General features: G+C 45.7%; 1 protein-coding gene across 16 annotated transcripts in view; it reads right to left on the bottom strand.

The window, feature by feature from the left end:
* The window catches only part of nfixb (nuclear factor I/Xb), a gene marked incomplete at its 5' end in the record, with an annotated part of 128944 nt that overhangs the window by 84697 nt on the left and 22353 nt on the right, over nt 1–21894 (bottom strand). For 15 of the 16 annotated variants that reach the window (XM_080856464.1, XM_080856473.1, XM_080856472.1 and 12 more), the window contains one exon: nt 3476–4007. In XM_080856464.1, coding sequence (XP_080712590.1) covers nt 3476–4007 — 532 coding nt within the window. Of the gene's footprint in view, nt 1–3475; nt 4008–4799; nt 5570–21894 lie in introns of those variants that run through there. The other variant, XM_080856476.1, reaches the window with a different exon arrangement.

Raw genomic sequence — 21894 nt, 5'->3', positions numbered from 1 at the left:
CTATACCCCCTGCCGAGTCGGGTCACGGCGCCCAAGCCGGCCCGGCCTACTTGGGCCCCGACGCTATAGCCTTGAGGGGGAGAGGGAAGCCTCCTCGTGCTGGCAGAGCGACCGTGAGATGGGAGCACATAACACGTTTTTATCATTACTGAGCCATAATAAGAGCCGTATGAGGCCGCGCTCTCCAAATATGACTAACGCTTAAACAGCCATTCATCAAACTGACAAACACACAGAGAGAAGCGAGCTCCTCTCAGCACCCCCCTCACCCCAACCCTGAGGCTCCCAAACCATCGTCCCAAAATGATCTTCATCGGGTCCAAACAACCCCCCACCCCCAACCTCCTCTCTATCTATCTATCTATCTATCCTTATATCTGTCTATCTATTTATCTATCTATCTTTCATCTATCTGTCTATCTACTCCACCCTTTCACCCTTTCTTCATTACTCATACTCCAAGGACTTTTGCACCCGAGTGAGGTCATAAGGAGCTCAGTGTCGGCAATTTCCACATGACAATAACTTGGCGAATGGCGTGTCCACGCAGACATTTCTATTTAACCTGCACAGAGTGCTCAGATTTACTGAGGGCCAAATGGAAGGTCATGGCGAAAGAGCACAAAGGGGGGAAAAAGAGATATGAGCGGCTCCAACTAAGAAAATAAGAAAATGCTGCGTGGTCATTTAAATTGGTTCTAGGTAATATGATCTAACTTTAAGGAACTTACTGAAATTTAATTTGAAAATATTTAAGTACGCTGTCACACAGCATAGAAGTGGTCAATATGTACACACAAATACACAGAAAACAGACATTAAAACACACATGCATATGTATATATTTATGTATACGTACATAGAGAGAAATGAGCATTACACACTCATTGGAAAGCACTACGAGTGCGCAGTAGCAAAGCAGTGCTGTGAAAGAGGGAAGCGATCGCCGTTAGGCCTGGCAAATAGAGACAGCGGTACGCACCATACTGAAAAGAACTCGGCATGGGGCAGAAAAGCCCTGTCTCTTCTCTTTCTCCTTCTCTCTCTCCCTGTCTCACTCCCTCGCTCTTTCGCTGTCTATCTCTCTCTTTCTCTCCCTTATACCCTGCCAAGGAGAGGCATTAGAGCCTTACAGCTAGGTCCGTGTGGTAGGAGAGCCCAGTGCGTTGTGGGTAAGTCTGCTCTGCTCTGCTGGTCTTGTATTGAGCCCTTCTGCACCATGCTGGACAGAGACGCCCTGCATTACGCCTGGCCCTGGATGACCTGTGTCCAGGCCACCAAGCAGAAGTGTTCACGGTCATACACACACACATACACACACACATGCACAGACACCCATAAACGAACACACACATATACGCACACAACACTGTGCCGCCACACACACACCCTGACCCCAGGCAGCGGTATACGTGGCACTGGCTCATGCATGCCCTGGTTTTGCCAAAACCAGACACGTTTCTTCGGCAACCGGCAGAGAAGCCAGCAGTGGAGGCTCCGGCAGCCAAAGTAGCCGGGAGTTTTTAGCGCCGTGGCGAAAAACAGGAACATTTTCATTTTCCCCTGCTCCGCTCCGAGAGACCATTCCAGGATTCCTCCTACGTGTGCTTAAACTATTCTACAGTGATCCATTGCTTCAAGTGCTGGGCAATTTAAGGAGCTGGCATCCAAACATTGCCTTTACAAACATACCAGAAATTTCACAGACTTGTGTGTTGTGCTGTGTTGTGTTGTGTTGTGCTGTGCTACCTTGTGTCATGCCCTGCAATGCAGCATCTAGTGTGGTCAAAATGCTCCCCCAAAAAAATGTATTTAATAAAATATAAAAAACATATTTAAAGATGCATGATAGGTAATGATGAAACTGGTTTACATTTTTTATGTCCAAAGTTAATCATTTCATTTTGAAAGGACTACTGCATCTGGTCATATATTTATATAAAAGCATAGTGTATGAGAATTTAATACATTGTATATTTTATCAGGTAAAATAGGTCAGCTTGAAATTAATTACAGGACAAAAAAACCTGCATCATTCATTCTGAAATTCACCACGTTAATTTTCAATATGCTGCAAGATTTAATGTAGTAATTCAATTGTATAATTTCTAACTTCTTAATTTGTATTAATATTTTAGTTTTCTGTGGTCGTGTGTATTTGTGCATGCATGGATTAACTGGACAACACTGTGAGAGGACCATACACATGTGTTCGTGTGTGCTTGTGCATGAATGTGTGTGTGTGTGTGTGTGTGTGTGTGTGTGTGTGTGTGTGTGTGTGTGTGTGTGTGTGTGTGTGTGTGTGTGTGTGTATGTGCGTGTCCGTGTGTGTGTGTGTGTATGTGTGTGTGTCAGCTGCATTATTCGTGGGATTCAGTCTGAAGCAGACGGGACAGCTCTCCTTTTTAAGCAGGCTGGGATCAGGCCAGCTGACACTACAGACCTCCAGTCACGACACACACACACACACACACACACACACACACACACACTCACACTCACACTCACACTCACACTCACACTCACACTCACACTCACACTCACACTCACACTCACACTCACACACTCACACTCACACTCACACTCACACTCACACTCACACTCACACTCACACACACACACACACACACACACACACACACACACACACACACGCACACACACACTGCCAGTACAACACCAGGTGGACAACACAAAACACAAATAAAATACATTTTAAAAACTGACATGAAGCCTTAAACACTATCACACTGTACGCACACACACATCGCTAATACAATCATTCAAAAGATACACATGCAGCACTTTTATTCTCTAATAATGACAAATTATCAACCATATAATGGAGCTCAAGTAAAAACAGACACAGACGCACACGCACAGTCTGCACACACTGAAAACACACAAAGGCCACTTGCCATGTTGTCCATTAATCCATGCGCATAAACATGGGAACAAATGATACTCCTACAGCACCACAATTTCTTCAAACAGACCACAAACTGGCAACACAGCGCCAAGGAAAAGGATATCGCTGTGAAAGTGTGTATAATGTAAGAGCACAAAGCTGGACATGTGGGGGGACACACACCCTGAACAGTATAATGTGTGTGAGAGGAGCATGTATGTTTTCATTATGACATATAGGTTTGTGATTGCATACACACATAAAGCGTTTGAGAGAGCACTACAGCTGTAATCGGTGTGTCTACCTGTAGCAGGCATAATTTATATTAGTCACTTCATGGCTGTGACAGTAATTATGAGTGTGAGTATTACGCATGCAAGTATCAGGAATAGCAGAGGAAAAAAGGAAAAAACGAAATTTCTGTATTTTACATGTAATGTTTCAGGTTAACACTAATGGTGTGCGTGAAAGTGTCTGCAACATCATAACTGTCTGTGTGTGTGTGTGTGTGTGTGTGTGTGTGTGTATGGGGGTCTGTGTGTGTGTGTTTGTAATGAGTGAACTCACCTGGCGTGTGGACGAAGTAGGCCAGGTAGAGGTCCAACTCTTTGACCGAGACGCCGATGTGGTGTGGCTGGACACACAGTCCGTGGTTGGAGCACTGTGGCGACTTGACCAGCCGCTCGCCATCCGTGCTCTCCAGCGGCGAGCCCTTGAACAGGATCACCATCACCAGGTCCAGGCGCCACACCTTGTCGGCCTGCCGCAGGCAGTCGATGCGGCGGATCTTGCCCTTCTGGTCAGGGTTGGACAGCACGCAGCAGGGCGGCTTCTTGCCCGTGATGGTCAGCACAAAGTCCTCTCGGAACTCAGGCCGGATGTCCTTACGGAGCTTGGCCAGCAGCCGTGAGGCCCACTTTTGCTTGATCTCCGGCTTCTCGCCGAGCAGTTCGTCCTTCACTGCGCGCTCTTCATCCTTGGACATGCGCTTCTCGTGCTTCTTGAAGTACTTGCGCTTGCGGGCCTGCAGGTTGAACCAGGTGTAGGAGAATGCACGGACGTGGGGCAGCAGGGCCTCGATGAAGGGATGGAATTCATCCTATGGAGGGAGAGAGAGAGAGAGGGGGAAAAGCAAGAGGTGTGAGTTCTAGTGTGCCTACAGCTGCAAGCTGTGGTACAGAATAACACCTGAAAAAATGACTTACAGCCCTGACCACAACTGAAGTGGTAATAAATCAAGATCAACAAATAAATAAATGTTACAGTGTGTGACCTCAGTAGTAACAACTGGAACAATGACAATAATGATTATTATCTCAACTTTCATGTTAACCAGAGCAAGCTGTTCCGACTGACAAATGTAAACACATGTAAATATTGTCTACCATCTTCCCCTACTTCCCCTAAAATATATTTTAGAAATTCAACAACATTTAAAAGGCACTGCTTTAAATACATTTGCATAACAGAGCTTATTACAAGGCTTAACCCACAGAGTGCAATCACTCTATCCATTTGGTGGGAGCAGACCAAAATAAAGCAGCTTGGCCGTCTCCTTCGGCAACAGAGAGCTCATTCAGCCATCCTATAATACTTTCCCAACATTGCAACAAAGCCCAGACCTTGCTGCTGTGCCCCTGTGCCAGGGTTGCCATGCACCGGACTCTCTGCGCCAATTTTTTTGCCACCACAAACCCACAAGTTAAGACTTAAGCCCTTGCAACACACGAATTGGCCCCAGAGATTCCTCTCTGGCCAAACGTCATGCAAACCTGAAGCCTCAACTCCTGGGTTAAGAAAAAAAATAATAAAAATACAAATAAAAATAACAGAGGCATTAGCACGAAGGAACAGAGCACCAGTAAACAGTCGCAGACAGCCAGGTAGTTACCATTTTGCACTATCATCCTAAATTTGGCACGCCGTTCAAGACCGAACAGGAATCTCCCACACAAGTTCTTTGCCGCTTTCTCTGGTGTTTAAAAAATGCAATTCTGGCCCAAATGCAAAATTGACAGAAAATTAAAACTGAGAATAATACGCAAAAATAGCACAGAGTGGACAAAGAAAACTGTCCGGTAATCTGTTTACAAAAAAGTCAAAGTCTTTTTGAGGAAAAGGAAAAAATTAGGAGTGCATCCTCAGGATATGGAGAAAATAGCAGTGTAAAGACAGACCAAATTTCAAAACAGAAACCAGGAAGATTTGTAAAGAGAAAAAAATTATGAAGGTAGTATCTGCGCCCCCTTAAAAAAAGGAAGACGTAAAAATATGAGTGGAATCGCGGTGCTTAAAATAAACACACTTCTTTTGCGCCTTTTCCAAAACTGAAAAAAAAATCAACGAGGCTAAAAAAAATCCTTGGCAAAGCGTAATTGGTACTGGTGTTTGCTTTAGATCTCTCAGTCCTGTATAAGACTTGCAGAGAGAGAGAGAGAGAGAGAGACACACACACACACACACACACACACACACTCACACGTACGTACACACACAGGCACAGGGTAGGGGGTGGAGGGGGGGCTGGCGAAAGCTAAACGCAGAATATGGGGGGAAAAAAGAGAGAACCGAATCAATGTTGGACGAGCGCGTACGACCGCTGGCAAACCCAAGTGCAGCTTCTTTTTTCCTGCCTTTCTCTCCAACTCTCACTCTCGCGCGTTCCCTCGCTCTCTCTCACACGCCGCGTTCTTTCTCTAACCATTGCCTGAGCCTTTGCCAACACTAGTAGGGCCCACCTATTTGGCAACAAGACGCCTGTAGCCCAGCCAATGCGTTAGCTTCAAGAGCTGAAAGGGAGGGGAAAAGAGAGGGGGAGGGGGGATGGTGGCAAAGGGAGTGAGAGAGAAATGGAGAGAGAGAGAAAGGGAGGGAGGGAGCTAGCGAGTGAGGGAGACAGACAGAGAGAGAGAGAGAGAGAGAGAGAGTACGCAGTCCAGTCCGACGGGGCACAATTTGCCAAATCGACAAGTTCCTATCTGACACAGAGGCAAAGTTCAGAGGGACGTGTATTCCTCCCGCACAATTCCCAAAAGCCACCGCGCCTCTGCCACCAGCATGGCCGTTCATCTCCTCCAACCCCCACCTCCCCCTAACCTCCTCCTTCCCCTCTTTTCTCTTTCACCCTCCCTCTCCCTCTCTCATACCACTTGCGTAATGCCACCTTGGCACCGGGTGGCGAGAGCAAACGCACCGCTCCAAAATCCCACCAGACCCGCAACCAGCAGCTGCTCTCACATGCACCATCCCAACAAAGGAGGGGAAACAAATACACCCCTATATCTCCCGGTGGCTCTCGTCCTTTCTCCCTCTCCTTGTCTTTCCCTCTCTCTCTCTCTCTCTTCCTAGTCTCTCTCTCTCTCATCCCTTTATCTATGTCTCCGTCTTTGTCTTGCACCACACCATCTTGCTCAGATATGCACCCCCACTCCTACCCTCTCCCCCCCCCCCCCAACACAGACGTCTCATTTAAAGCTCCAACGCTGTGCGTGCGATGGAGGTTCACCCGTCTGACACATCAGATGACAGGGCAGAGACAGAGGCAGGGCACTAGATGTGACGCTGTGACTGGCATTAATCCACCAGCCAAAGCGTGCCTGAAGCCAATGCTGCCACACTTCATCTGCCGTCCACACCTGGGTGTCGGGGTGCAGCAGGAGGATGCAGCAGACTGCATGTCTACGCGTCTGTGCCCAGTTTCCCTGCATGAGGCACAGCATAGGGAAGGGAGAGATGCTTGCATTTCACAATGGCCACTTCATCCCCATGATGGATGTCTGGATAGTCTCAAAAACAAACCAACCACCAAAATTCACAAGTCAACATATACAAGATCACTCAGATATTCAGATTAAACGGATGACAGGCCCTGTTATCTGTGCTGGAAGGCAGAACACTACAACAGAAGACAGTTTGCTTTTTTCATACATAGGATATCACACACATGGATATACAATATATGTACTTATATAAAAAAAAAACTGTTTACAAGTGCAGAGAAATTAAATTTAGCTTTGCTTGATTTGGCATTCATTTTAAAAAAAAAAAAACATACAGGCTAATGGCAGGACTTTGCCCTCGATTCACTCTTCCTTAACCAACATCGTTTGGAGATGAGCGCAAATAAACAATCAGCACCGTGACAAGCAAATAAAACCTGACACAATGCAGCGTGAACAGAGAACAGAAACCATGTTCTCTGGAGATGAAGGTCCAGGGCGGTTTGAATGCGGAGCGAGGCAGAGGAAATTCCCTGAGAGAGCCAGGGAAGCGATGCTCTGAGGATGGTTAGCGTCGCCGCCACCGCCGCGCTGACATTCTGTGGTCGCAGATTCATCGCTGCTGAACAGATTGAGTCACAACCACATCTCTGCTTTTCCTTTTATCCCCGCCATTTTTTCAAGCTGCAGCTAGGATATCAAACGTATGCAAACGCTAGATGCTATTTACATGCCCATTTGACACAAGTTGGGATAGGGAGGTGTGCAAATGGTGCTGGTTTGTGAAAACAGCTAGTTGCAACACCCAGGCAGTGGGCCCCACGCCCGCCCCCGCACACACACAACAAAAAAAGAAGAATACATCCTATTTAGAAGAAGGCTTGCTCAGCGTGTATAAGTACCATCTCTATTAGTCTCTTTTGGTCCTGAGAAGGACATGCAAACATTGGAACACACTGCCTAGGGCGAGGAAGAAATTTGGTTATGAAAACAATCCATACAAATTACACTGGAACCTCTATGCAAAGCACTCTATTAGCTCTCTATTGCAAATAACCCTCAATGGAAGTTTACCCAGGTTAGACTTCTACTTGACAGTTACTACTAAATAATTGACTCTCAGATAGTTGATCCAATACTTCATATCTTGTGGGGCAAATTACATTGCTCTCAAATATTAAGTGCAACTAATAGTGTTATCAAAGGGTCAACCATTCTGCAGAACCATTACAACGCAAATATGTCAGAACATTCAAATGCACTATAAAGGAAGCACTAAAATGACTGGTGTTTTGATTATACGATTTGTCCATAAAATGGCCTAGAACTACAGGATCTGGTATACTGGCTACAGATAACGTTTCTACAATAAGTATTGACTGCGCAGCGCAGCCGTAAACAACAACAAAAAACTCTACATCACGGTTTTGCCTGATAAAAAAGTTCCATTTCAATCTGTGACTTGCATGCCATCATATTCTGCTGCTTATTATATTTATATGGTATAGTCCCGCTAACAAAACGTGCACTGTGCTTTAGTTATACACTGCACCGGAGTTCAAGCCGGAAGGAAGCGCTCGTTCCCTGCCGTTGTCGCGCGTTGCAGCATTGAGATGGAGGAGAGGGAAGAGCGCAAAAAGGGTGGACACCTGGGCGACGCTCAGGCAGACGAGAGGCGCTGACCTCGGTCCGCCACTCGCGACTGTTTGTACGGGAGCTGCCAAAAACAGACTGAAAATGCGCGGGACTCTGTCGGGCTCAAAGCCTTACCCTAATTGTGCACCAGGCTCAGATAGCCAAGAGCAGGGCCTTACTCACTCTGAGAGAGAGAGAGAGAGAGAGAGAGAGAGAGAGAGAGCGAGAGCACAGGCTACAATAAGAATCCACGTTGGATCTTTGAAGAAGAAAAAACAATTCTACACAACACCAGAATTATTTCCAATGCAGGCCTATTATTTGGAGGAAGTGTCACAGAATTAATTAAAATGAAACGCAACATGTAATGCAAAGCTTAAATCAACAGCTCGATGTAGGAACATCCAATATTGAAAATATCTCAGTAAATCAAAATCTGTCAAAATACTGCCGTTTAACGGTTTACAAACCGTTCCATAGAGGCTTTCTCACTAAGCAAGAGGAAACATATCGATGTAAATCTCATCTGTAAAAAGTAAGCTAAGCCTAAAAGACCATAAAACAGAGTATTTTCAAACCATGACAAAAACCGTGTCAGTCCACTGTGTCTCATTACTGCTTTCAGCCTTTACAGGTGCGCTAAGCAGCACCGCACATCTGACACCCAAATAGAAAGTATGCTTTTAATAAAGCTATGTCGCTGACACATGTAACATATAAATATATATTCAGATCGAAATCTTGGGGCAGAGTTCGAGGGTATTCAGATAAAAATGAACATTTAGAACCTTGTTGTTGCTGAGACTATCGCCTTGACCTCAGAGGACTAGTCCCACATTCAAGGTTCAAGTGCACCATAACCGCAGACTTGAACAGACTATTATCATGATTTCTCCACCAGATATTATCGGATATTCTCTAACAGATCACATTTTTCTGTGTCAGTTTTATTTTCAGTATACAATCTAATTCTGATCAGTCGCTTGTTGTCTTTCTAGTATGAGCGAAATCAATTCAATTCCCAAGGCCGCGAAACTTTAACAGCACGCAAATAATACATATAGGCTAAAGGAAATTTCAAGTATTCAAGTAATGAATTGTATTTTCTTTTTTCTTTTATAACCATACCTTTGTGAACTTGGGCAAAACATAGGCTTTAATACAGGCCTACTCGCAATGTGCGTGTCTTAAGTCAGATCAGGACAAACCATTTGGCCAACGACTGAACAAGATAAATCAGCCAACATAATTTTAAAAAGAGTCGGCCACGATTTTCTCTCTTCTCCCTTGTTATACTTACACTATTAGTTCTTAAAAACGGGGAAAGACATCATCCCGCACTGCGGGACCCGCAGCGGTCTGCCAGGCAGGCGCCCGATGGAAATGAACGAGCTGGAAAGGCGCTTTGGCAGCACCCAGCAGCCAGCCGTTTGTGCCGGACTACTTTGTCACCGACGGTAAAATCCTGCACCAATTAATAACGAGAGAAATAAATCCAGACACCTACAAATAAATGCGCCTAAAATTCCAATTTGGCTGGCTAAAAATCCACCCGACCCACAAACACCGATTCCGTGCATGAATAATGTATACAGAGTGAGTAATTTCGCGGCCTGAAAAATGTAATACATGGCCAAACTCATTAGGAAAATATGTTATCCTGGCATAAAAGGTTTGCCATTCGTATCCAAAGACCAAAATCACACACGTCTCTGAAAATAGTGTTAGATGTAGGTATTCTTTGAGAAATTTGAAAGCATTACTACAATTTCAGCACACCATGGAGGTGCATAATACAGTGAAGAATCCATTCAAGTACCCTGAAATAAAACATCATCTAATGCAAGACAATACAAGCAATACCAAACAATATCATTTAACAATTTCGGTGAATAGCACTACCGTCATGTTTCAATTTTGTAATTATAAACGAAATTCATAAGTATATGTATTAATTAGCCTTAAACCTCACAAATAACAAATAATGATGCTGAATGAAGATTTTTAAAACTTATTTTTTTTTACCAAAAAGGCATTAGTCTATTAGCTTTCTGCAGCTACAGAATGTATTTAGCCTGTATCCACCAGGAGTTCACTGGGCAGAGGTTTCTACCATCCATTTATTCAATATTAATTACATACTAAAACGATTTTCATTTTTAGGCTATGCAATGTAGTGGCGATATTTTAAAATGTTTAAAATTAAGGATAGACTACGTGGAGAATATCTGCTTTTATCTCAGTAAAACATATACCTAATTTGTTATCATTTATTTTTGCTGTAGGTACAAGTGAGAAGTTTGTCCTGAACTGCCCCAGTAGTAAAAATGAATACGAAAACTAAACTCTTAGGTACAGCACTGGCAAAGACATTACCAGACTCTGTCAAGTAACATGAATATGCAGGACGCTGTGAAATGGCCTACAATGCTAACGGTCTCACTTTGCTTCAAACGGAGACTAAACGCCTCTGTCCGACATTGCTTCTTCTAGATTCTAGGGGCATACGCTCGAAACAACAGGACAGCCTGCCAAAAGTAGGTTTAATTCTTTTGTGGCACAAGGTCATAAAAAAAGTCCTTAGTTGTGAAAAGAGACAATTGAATTGCAAACAATGAGCTAGATATTCTAGCTGTTGGATTAAACAAAAATGTTGTCAAGGCCAACAGTCACAACCAGCAAGGTGCATTGCCTGAAGCATTAAAGCCTTTTCTCTAATATGTCAAAACGCAGATGCAACATTTCGATAGGTTCTAAAAGTCTACGATGCCAGGCAGAGTCTGAAACACCTGCGGTCTCTCACGCACCTGCACGGTCCTGTCTACCCACAAAAGGCACACAAACAATTCATTTAAATGGTTAAACGCTTTGATTTAAAAAAAAAATGTGTCCTTTCTTGTAGTGTATTTGCTTTTCCTTTCTGCGAGTAGACTTTGAAAAAGTGAAATGGAGTCTATATTCTTTACTTTCTGCTCTTACATTTACTTCTTCTGTTTTTCACACAACGGAACAGCTACAATAACTACAGGCATTTGTTTGTTATATATATATATACACATCCAACACCCACAAATTCGATCCCAATACATGAGGAAATAAATATAATAATATTAGCGTTCGGCCTCACTGAAACTTTTTTACAGTGAGAAGTTTTAGGCCTAGTTAATAGAAAACGTTTTGAGTAAATCTTTTGGAATATTATTTTCAAGTATTGATATTGTTCAAGCAATACCAGGCTATTTGCTCTTTAATGGCCTAAAATGGTACAGGCTTAGTCATTTTAGGTACATCATTTGAAATGGTTGGCTTTCTGCATGAAGTTGTGCTGCCTATTTTAACTAAAAAGCCTATACAGCAAGAGTGGGGCTCCGTAGAATTAATGGGCATACCTACATACAAACTAATTTGCGTGTTCTATCTAGCCAAAACGGAACCAAGATAAATGGTGCCAACAAGTGAAAGCGTTCTCGAATACACTTCTCAACCATCCATACACACAGCCTCGCCGGTACTCACAAGGGACATGCAATTATTCCCGTTATTATACGAATTATAATGCGTCCTCTTAAGTAGGAATTTGTTTTTATTCTCCTCACAATGAGACTAACGTGGAGAGAGGTCTCAGAGGAATCCCCCGCGCCCGCTTTACAGGCTGCGAGAGTGTCGCGCGGAAGAGCCTCTTCACAGATAAAACATTTAGAAAGCGCGCCAGTCGTCCGCGCACCAAACGAGATGTGCATCTTAATAATATCATAAAGGCCACTTACTTAACAAAATAGACTTCTGGGGAATTGTTTAGCATGTTCCCATGACATTAACGGTGCGCATGGCATTAATTGCGCGGTGTTATTAATGCTCACGGCCGGTATCTGACAGCACACTCCTGCAACAGCTCACTTGGAGATGTCCCAAGACATTCATTTTGACGAAAGAGGAGGAAATGCGAGATAGGTTGCATTAACTGCGAAACGGATGTATTAATTAACTCTGCTTCATCTGGAGATAAAGCGCTGCATAATAATAAAAACGTAACAGGTTGTATTGCCAGCATGGTGCATGCAGCAGCGTTTCTGTCTCAGCGTTCTGAAAAGATGTGTAGGCCTACGGTATCAGGTTTGTATGAAGATAAACAATTCTCCTTCATAAAAAAAATTAACTATGATCACTGTGCGAGAATTTACTCTTCAAATTCTTTCCTGTTATGCCCCTTTGTCTACAATATTGAATCTTGCATTTTTCACAAACAGAAACCAAAGGTTTTGCTATGTTTATCTGTGAGTGGTTGCAGATAATCTCCCAAATTCTGATATGCTCTCTAATCTTTGTCTGCATTTCTGTCTTTATCTCGGGCCAGAACTGGTAAGATGGCGGTGTGTGTTGACAGCATCAGGCCCAGGTGATGGGCATCGTGATTAGGGAAGCCAGATCTTAATTAGAGAGATTTGGAGTGAGGGGGGGTCCTGCTGCGTGTCCCTGACCCTGAAGGGAGGTGACCATGACCCTGCTGCGCCACAGGGGGCAGACGGCCACTGGGCGGCCCTGGCACCTTCCTCAGGCATGGCTGACACGGCCTCTCCTGGAGGCCATGGGTGAGAGGCAGGGAGGGAGAGAGAGAGATGGAGGGAGAGCGAGATGGAGGGAGGGAGAGACAGATCTCTAGGATATGTTGATCTACATATAAGGAGAAAGAAAAAGAGAAGATTAAAAGAGGGAGAGGACAGGAAAAGAGTGAAGGATAAGGCTGAAGGATGGGGGGGGGGCTTGGAGACATGTGCCCATGCATGGTCACAGGAGGGTGCTGGTCGAGGCATGCCAGTAAGTACCAGTGTGCCAATGCACTGCTATAGAGAGGCATCAGTGCAGCGCATTCGCACTGAAGCACGAGGTGCTTCCATTGATGAAAAAGTATGCAACAACACATTCCATTTCTCTCAAGATTTACTACAGATTTGAACTTTCAGCATTTATGTGTGTGTGTGTGTGTGTGTTTGAAAGAGCGTAAGCCAGCATGTGTGTATGACTGCATGACATATAACGTCCAGGTAAATGCTGCCTCTCCTCTCTTTGGCATCCACAGCCGCCATGTCTGTTTTGCCTGCCTCACGCACACAGAGAGGTCCAGAGCCAGGACAATGGGGAACTGTGCTGAAGCTAAAAAGCTGGGCCAGTGACATCAGTTCTCTCCTTCCACACACACACACACACACACACACACACAAACACACACACACACACACACACACGCACACACGCACACACACACACACACACACACGCGCGCGCGCGCCCACATCCAGGCACACCGTTATCACTTCAATCATCTCATCTCTAAAGCTGTCTATCAAGGTACAATTTTAGCTTTTATGAGCTTGACCATCCTTGCGAATGACCCATTCAACCCTCGAAACCCTCTCCGTCAGTCATCTCATTCATATCTGTGTGCAAAAGACACACACACACAGACCGCAGCATTCACAAGCTGGTGCAGATGTGGAGGTAGACTCATAAATGTACGCTCTGTTCTGCTTAATCACATCTAATCATGCTAGGCTGTGGGAATACGGTACAGGGGGAGAACCCAGTACACCCAGTTCTGTCCTCTCTCTCACACACACACACACACACACACACAGACACACAGACGCACACACAGACACACAGACGCACACACAGACACACAGACGCACACACACACACACACAAACACACACACAAACACACACGCGCAAACACACAGGGTGGGGAAGCGAAGCATGGCGATCTCTGAAGCAGGGCCTGGCCATTGTTTGTAATTATCTCAGTTTACAAACCAGCGCGTTACTACGTGTGAAAAATCTGCAAGCAATTTGTGGTGGCAGTGGTACAGCGTGGCACAGCATCCCTCATCGCAGGCCTACGGTGGGCCAAAGACGAAAGGAGTCCTCCGACAAAACACACAAACACAAGGCCGGCCGGCCCGCTGCCTTCCACGGCACAGTGCCACCCTCTGCCCGCAACAGCGACTCCCCCCTTCACTGATTACAATAGCTCTCATAAGGGCTCCAGTGTATGGGCATACAGTAAGCTTGAGAGATGCTGACATGAAATCAAACAGCCATCTGTGTTCTCCAGCCTCACAGCAACTTCAGACAGGGCTGGCGACTCGCAGCTGAACTACAAGGCCGGAGGTGCCACTGCAACAATTGCAGCTTCACATCGTCATTGATCCTATACATTTTGGCCACGCATTACTTATGATGTCATGAAATTAGTACTTTGAGTTTTTTGGAATGATCCATTGCTGTAATGTCCTAACCCACGGCTACCTGTGTGTGTGTGTGTGTGTGTGAGTCTGTGTCTGTGTGCCTTGATGTTGACGTCGCTCAGGCATAAAAGGGCCCTGGCCCTTGGTGTCGAAACCCTGGGTTGTTGTGAGCACAGTGCCAGCTCACCATTACTAATGAATCAGTCAGGCGACGGCTGCTTCTGCATGAGGGATTTGTCGTGACAGGGAGCTCACGCTCACTCTTTGGTGGGAGGAAGTGGTGGCTCCCCCGGGCAACCATCAGAACCTTCTCCCCTCCTCTGCGCCCACTCAATCCTGTCAAATAAGAATGTGTTTTTCTGATACGGAAGATGCCGCCCTGCTCTTAGGAGTCGCACTGTGTGTGTGTGTGTGTGTGTGTGTGTGTGTATGTGTGTGTGTGTGTGTGTGTGTGTCAGGACCAGTGGCTGGCCATAGCAAACTGAGTGTCTACCACTTTGACTTGCCAACCCCCCCCCCGTGCTCACAGGTCAGGCTAGAGGCATATCAATCCCCGCCTCTGCACAGTCAGCCTGCTCCGCCTCTGAGTGCCTGAGTAACTTTTGTCAGTAACACTCTACGTGTGCGCACAAGAACTTCGCCTTGAGTGATTTCAGGCATAACTGAATGTCATCTCTCCATAAATAGTGCGTTGTGAAAAGGCAGCTGTGCTCCTGATTAGTGTATATCTCGCAGTCGGGGCACGCACACCGGAGTCCGCCCCGGGTCCTGTGACAGGAGCGGCTTGGTCTGCGCCCGACTCAAAATGGTTCCGCCTTGGCATTCGCCGCGGCTGCATGTTTACTTAAAACCCCCTGCGCCATGGGGCTCTCTTTGATCAACCGATAGCATTGCCATTGTGGCACTATCACGCATCTAAAGCCTACTTCACATTGGGTCTGATTTCAGCATACCACAAGGTTATCTCATTGGCCCTGATGCACGCGGTTTGGAACGACGCGAGAGCATTTTCTGCTTGCTGGGAAGAGGGGGGCCTGGGCTCAGAGCGGATGGGATTAGAAGCGGAGAAATGGAGTCGAGGAGCGGAGCCGTCACAAAATTCCAGCGAGCTGGGAACAGCTTTGTTACCTTGAAGGCTTGGTTTAATGATCGTGTGTTAACTTGTCGCTATACTGCACCTAAGGGCTATATTCTGCTTTTGAGAAAGTGCTGAGAGAGAGAGAAAAGGGAGAGAGAAAGAGAGAGAGAGAATAGAACTTTTGAGAGAGAGCCCATTTTCATTTCAAGGGCACAGGCTTTAAAATGCACTTGCAAAGTGAACACAAAAGAATAAAGACCAGTTCTGTTATTATTACCAGCTAGCAAAGGGATCAAAATGATGCCGAAAAACCCCACACACAACCACAAGAGTAAACAAGCATTTGAAGGCTGTTGATGTTGTTTATAGCTGTGCCCCATCACTCACCAGTAAGCATGACATCATCAGAGTGTGTCTGCCTTGTGATAGTGCAGGCCTGGGAGAGAGACTCGGGGACAAGGGGGAGGGCTCTTCTGTCTGGACACAGCCATGCGGCAGTTGTGATTGGAGGGCGCGGAAGGGCCTGCAGCCAATGCCTGGCTTCCCTTGGCTGTGCCCCTTGCCTTTGGGAAGTGCATCTTGATCCAACACCCAGCGTGTGGTGAGGTGGGTACATAATAGGGGGTGGGGGGGAGGGTAGAGACTGGGGGGGGGGGGGGGGGGTGTCATTACTGAAGGTTGTGGCTGGTACAGACACTGGTGGTAAGAGAGCCAGCTGAGAGCTGAGGGAGAGCTGTAGTGGAGAGCTAGTGTTGCTATCCATTGCGGGGAGACACACAAAATGGCTGGGCCTTTCGGGATCTCACGGAGACACTGTACACAGCTCAGCACGGAGTCTTTGCGAGGCCAGAGAAGGGACTCACCCCCGGACCCCGCAAACACGTCAAACGCACTCCAGTGCCTCCTGCTGCTCCACAGTTCCACCGTTGTACCATGTCAAGCGCTTTTTTGCCATATATAAAAAAGCGCAGATGAAAAAATAAAGGGGACAATCTAGCACACAAACAAGAGATTTCCCCTTCACTCCTGCCAACTTCCAGGGCCCTCCTCGCTCGGAACAAGGGATCCACTATTGAGTAAATCCCCTCCCTCCCTCCTGCTTTTTCTCTCTCTCTCTCTCTCTCCCCGTCTCTCTGTATGTCTTTCTCCCTCTACTATTTTTCTCTTCTCAGTCTTCCCTCTGCCAGTCGGCGAGGCGCGATGCCAACCCTTTCCACCATCGGGCACAGTGCCCTGCCCTTTATGCAAATTCTGTGCCGCCATCATCCGTTCACAACTCCAATTGCCTCTTCTTCCACGTCTTTTTTCTCTTTCCTTCTTTATCTCTCTCTTTCTCAGAGTCTCTCCACCCGTGCTCTCCATCTCTTTACGCTCTCAGTATGGAGGCTCTTATAGTTTATGGATTCAGATTGGTATTCAGCACTTGAGTAGATGGAGAAAAGCAACCTATGTTTTTGTTTGAGAACCCCTGACAGCACACGCCACAGAGAAGGAGACGTTCCAAAGAGGTGTGGCTCAGGGAATCTCCTGTGGATAGAGCCTGCACTGAGCCTGATAAAAAAAATACAAACTGAAAAAATCATACGTATGTGTGTGCGTGTGTGTGTGTGTAAATGTCTGTGTCAACATGACAGTAAAGATACCCTTATATGACATCTTATTATAAATTCTAGCTGAGGCAAGCATGCGATTGTAGTCATTCCAGTGGTGCAATCAGCCAAATAGCTGAGGCCGCACTGTCGTTTTCTTCTCGTAATCACTCTTTATTTCTTCCCCTTTCTCTTTCTGCCCACCTTAAAACCTAAAAAGAGAATCACAATTTGTATGATCTACCAGACTATCTTTGTCTCTCCTCTTATAGGAGTAAGACGGGGATTGCAGTGCCTGAGTCGGTGTCTGACCAGTGGTTGGGAGTGATGGGGTTAACAGGGGCAGGAGCTGGGAGTGAGGGGGTTAAGGAGAAAGCAGCAGCAGCAGCAGCAGTAGCGCCGCCGCCGACGGCTGTGGCAGTGGCGGTGCTGGTGTCTGAGAAGGGAAGCCAAGAGGCGCTTCCCCTGCAGCGGGCCCTCGGCTGGCCGGAAGAGCAAGGAGAGCAGCGCCGGCTCCCAACAAAGAGGGCGAGGGGGGTCCTGCACACGCCGCGCCACACAGGAAGGGGAGGGGGGCTTCTCTCTGTGTGTGTGTGTGTGTGTGTGTGTATGTTTTGGGGGGAGACAAAGTCATGCTGAGGCACGGACGGCGGTCACCCTCCTGTCTGGACTTCCTCTCTGACACACAGCCATACAAACACACCCACAGGCACACACAGACAGTCACTAATAAACACACACACAGGTGCGTCAACTGAGTTAGATACACAAATAGTATATTTACATTTTCAAACATAGACCTAAAATGGCCTGCAAATAAATGTGTAGAAACTGTCAGTGGAAAATAATTCATACCTTGCCTTTTAAAAAGTGTCCAAAAAGAAAGGTATGACGTAGCCTATATGTGTACACAGAATGTTTACGTCCTCAGCAGCACTGAAAGTGGGTCAGAGACCCACAGAGGTAGTTTCTGTTACATTCGGGTCAAGGCCATCGTGACGCAAGAGTAAGCCACAGATCCACTGCTTTTCCCAGGTGCTTCATCTATAGCTTGTTTTATTGCTTCCGTCATGTGTATCTCTGATTGTCTTTTTCCACGCGGCTTGATTAAAAACATTAACCAAATACATCCACTGTTCCTTTAAAAAATATCATGCTCTAACACTGGATAAGCTCATATTTTTGCATGGGTTGATGTTGGAATAATGTTCCAATCATGCACCCATTAAAAGAAAATGTAACATACACACACACACGCACACTATATAAATATACAGTAATATACTGGAGTTTTATTTCAATATTATTAACTGTAATAATGTCTAATAAATTATATATAATTAATAAGAAAGAGTATTCTACAACAGTTAAGGATACAAATGCTTCATTATGTGGCAACAATTTCCAACATTTCTTTCATTGTATCTCTATGTTGATGACATTAGTTTGACGGCTCAAAATAAGACAAATGTCAACCTCTTATACATTTTTTTTTATCAATTACATTTTTAAATTGTTCTCACTAAATAACATTTTAATGGTAAGTCAACGGTACTGTTCTGAGGTAATTTAAGTTAGATGAACTGAGTGAAAACGTATTAAAGTACAATTTTACTTTTACTGTAGGAAGAGTTTAGCTTTTTCGCTTTAGCTGCATAGTGTTTAAATCCTTTAAAATCTCATTGGTATCATATGGCTGCAAGAATATCATTATAACATTGAAGTGATTCCTAGATATGCATATCTTTATATGTTCTATAGATTCTAGTCTATAGATTATTTTTGAATACAATATCTTACATTCATTCACACACACATGGACACAAAGACACACACACCCACACACACACACACACACACACACACACACACACACACACACACACAGTGCCTCTGTGAAAGTCTGTGTGCTTGTTTGAATGTGAATATAAAACTAAAAATGTGAACAGTAAAAACAAACTAAAGTAACGTTAGTATTGCGGTATGATGGCAGTGCTGCGTTTGCTGCCAAAAGTGAAAAGAAATAAAACTGGTTGTATACACTTGGAGAGCAAGCCTCCCATGAAGATGAGATTGTTATTTTTTCACGTCTCATATATCCCATCAAATCAAATACACGTCACAGCTTTCCCCTCGCCTGATTGTAACTTACTGGCACTGTCCAGACAGTCGTGGCTTTTGGCTCGCTCAGTGGGAGAGAGAGCGGGAGTGAATGAGAGAGAGAGAGAGAGAGAGAGAGAAGAGAACAAATGGAGAAAGAGAGAGTGAGAGAGTGTAGAGAAAACTTTTTTTGAACAGCACCTGGTAACCTGACACAGTAAAGCACGACCACTTTTTTCCCAAACTGCACATGATTTTCATATGACTTCACCTCCCCAAAGATCAAGTCTTCACAAAGCTGGCCTGCTCCAGTCTCTTAAGGAGTGTGAGCGAGCAGGAATAAAGAACAGTAACAGTAAGGGGAGGTTGCTGGAGGATGACAAGAACACCCTTTTCCTATCTGTAAATACTGCTGCCCACATCCCTTTCCCCTCTTCCTGTTTAAGCTTCCTTGTGTTCAACTAATAAAGATACCAGCACAAGTTAGTCGCACCAGGAAAGCCCCCCCCACCCACCCACCCACCTCTGACGACAGACTGCAGCAGGGGGTCAGTAAATAAACAAACACAGGCCCAGTCTGGCCAGAGGGAGTGGTGGCGTGGTGTTCTATAGAGACCCTTGGAGGGACGGACAAGCTGATGCACTGAAACGGCCCCCGTGTTTCACAGCAGTTGCAGCTAGGTGAACACTAGGTTTGCCAACGGCACTGCAGCCACCCTCCCAGCCATAAACATTTACAATGAATGGAGAGTCTGACATAAAGACGGCCACTGAGTACGAACCTGTACCAAATGCCCAAAAATGTTACGGCACCAACCAAACTATTGCTTTTCTTTCTTCTTTGTTTAAACTCAAACCAAATTTGCAAGTTAAGCACCAAGGTACACGGGCCGTGGACAGGTTGGCTGGCCGTACCCTGGCCTTGAAATTAATAGGATGTATTTTTTTTCTTCCCCTCCCCTCTTTCTCCCTTCCTAAGTACAGAGATCAGGGCTCTTAACTCTGGGATTTGGTGCCGTTGCCTCTCTCCCCCTGGAGACAGTAATTGGGTTATAGAACACAACCGCATCATTGTTTTAACAGTGGAGGGATTGTGCCGGCCAAAGTCCCAACAGCGACAAGCCCCGGCTCACAACAAACGCATGTTAAGGAGGCACACATCCTTCCCTGCTGCGGTTCTGCCCACCGCGGCTGCTGTTGCCACTGAGGCCAGCCGGGCCGCCTCTCGCCTGCTGTAAATGGGTTCAAATGTACATTCACTTCCGTGATAACTTTAACTTGGCTCTCCTGATATCTTGCATCTAATGCCTTGCGAACGAGAGGCCCAAAAGTGGGCGCAATATGGTTATGATGCATTCGCATTCCTTCCCTGTCCCCCTGTGGGAAATATAATATGCCCATATCAGCTGTTTTAATCACAGCGTGTTTCTAGGGAGAATAAGGGAGAATAGAAACTGCCTTGTGTATAAAATGAATGCAATCCCCTCCCCCCCCTCTCTCAACCGCCCCCCCCCCCCCCCCCCAAACCATGCACACTGAGTTCCTTAAAATATGTAGCAGGCTAATGGAGAGACAAGACCCTTACAAATTACTTTCCCCCCTTTTGGAAAAGAAAAGACTGCCATGGTACCCCCTTAACCTCCACTCTGGACATAGATTCAGTTTACAGCTCACTGAGAGTAGACTTTGCAGAGTCTCTCTCTCACTCCCTCCCTCTCTCTCTGCTGTCCTTTTTCTCTCTTTGTCCCTCTCGTTCCCTCTCTTTCGTAGGCTCTCGCTCAAAGCCTACTTGTTTCGGCGCTGTGTGCGTTTCCACAGCGCACATATGGCTCCTATTTCAGACGTATTTATCAGTGCTACGTCAGACGCCACGCAGCTGGGCTCCACGAAAGGAGAAAGAAGACAGTAAGAGAGAGAGAGAGCGAGAGAGACTGGGGAGGGGAGAGAAACAGACAGAGACAGACTGAGTGTGCGTATGTCAGTGAGTGTGTGTGTGTGTGTGTGTGTGTGTGTGTGTGTGTGTGTGTGTGTGTGTGTGTGTGTGTGTGTGCTGGAGAGAGAGAGACAGCGAGGGGAACAGCCCTGGTCTGCACTGAAAGGGATGTTTATCAAACGGCTTCCCACAGCAGGCTGCCACATAACCACAGCTCCAGCGATAATAGCAACAGTATCTGCACAATTCCACACACATTATCATCTCATTATCATAACACACTTTAATGAGAGACAGAACCGCACCACCTAGACACAGGGGGGGACACTAGAATCAATGACACAACACTTCAGTGCCGTCACCTGATTACAGGTTGCAACGACACATGTTAATAATAAAACAATACTTGCAGATTCACATGTGACTTGACTGCTTAAGCACCATGCACTTGCAAACACAACACTCTCTGCTAGGCCAGAGTCATTGCAAGCGTGTGTGTAGCATATGCAGAATAGATAGGAGGCACAGAGTAATGTGCTACTGACTCATTCATGGGCCTACTCTAGGACAGTCGGCCATATGTTTGGCTTCTTCCTTTGAAATTCTCTCAGTGGTAAATGTCAATCCAGAAAAATTGTCACTTTCTCCAGCTGATGACGGCCATCATTTGTTCTTTGGTTTTGTAATG

The sequence above is a fragment of the Sprattus sprattus genome (assembly GCF_963457725.1).
Source record: "Sprattus sprattus genome assembly, chromosome: 18".
NCBI lineage: Eukaryota > Metazoa > Chordata > Actinopteri > Clupeiformes > Clupeidae > Sprattus > Sprattus sprattus.
This window is presented reverse-complemented; position numbering and strand designations above follow the sequence as displayed.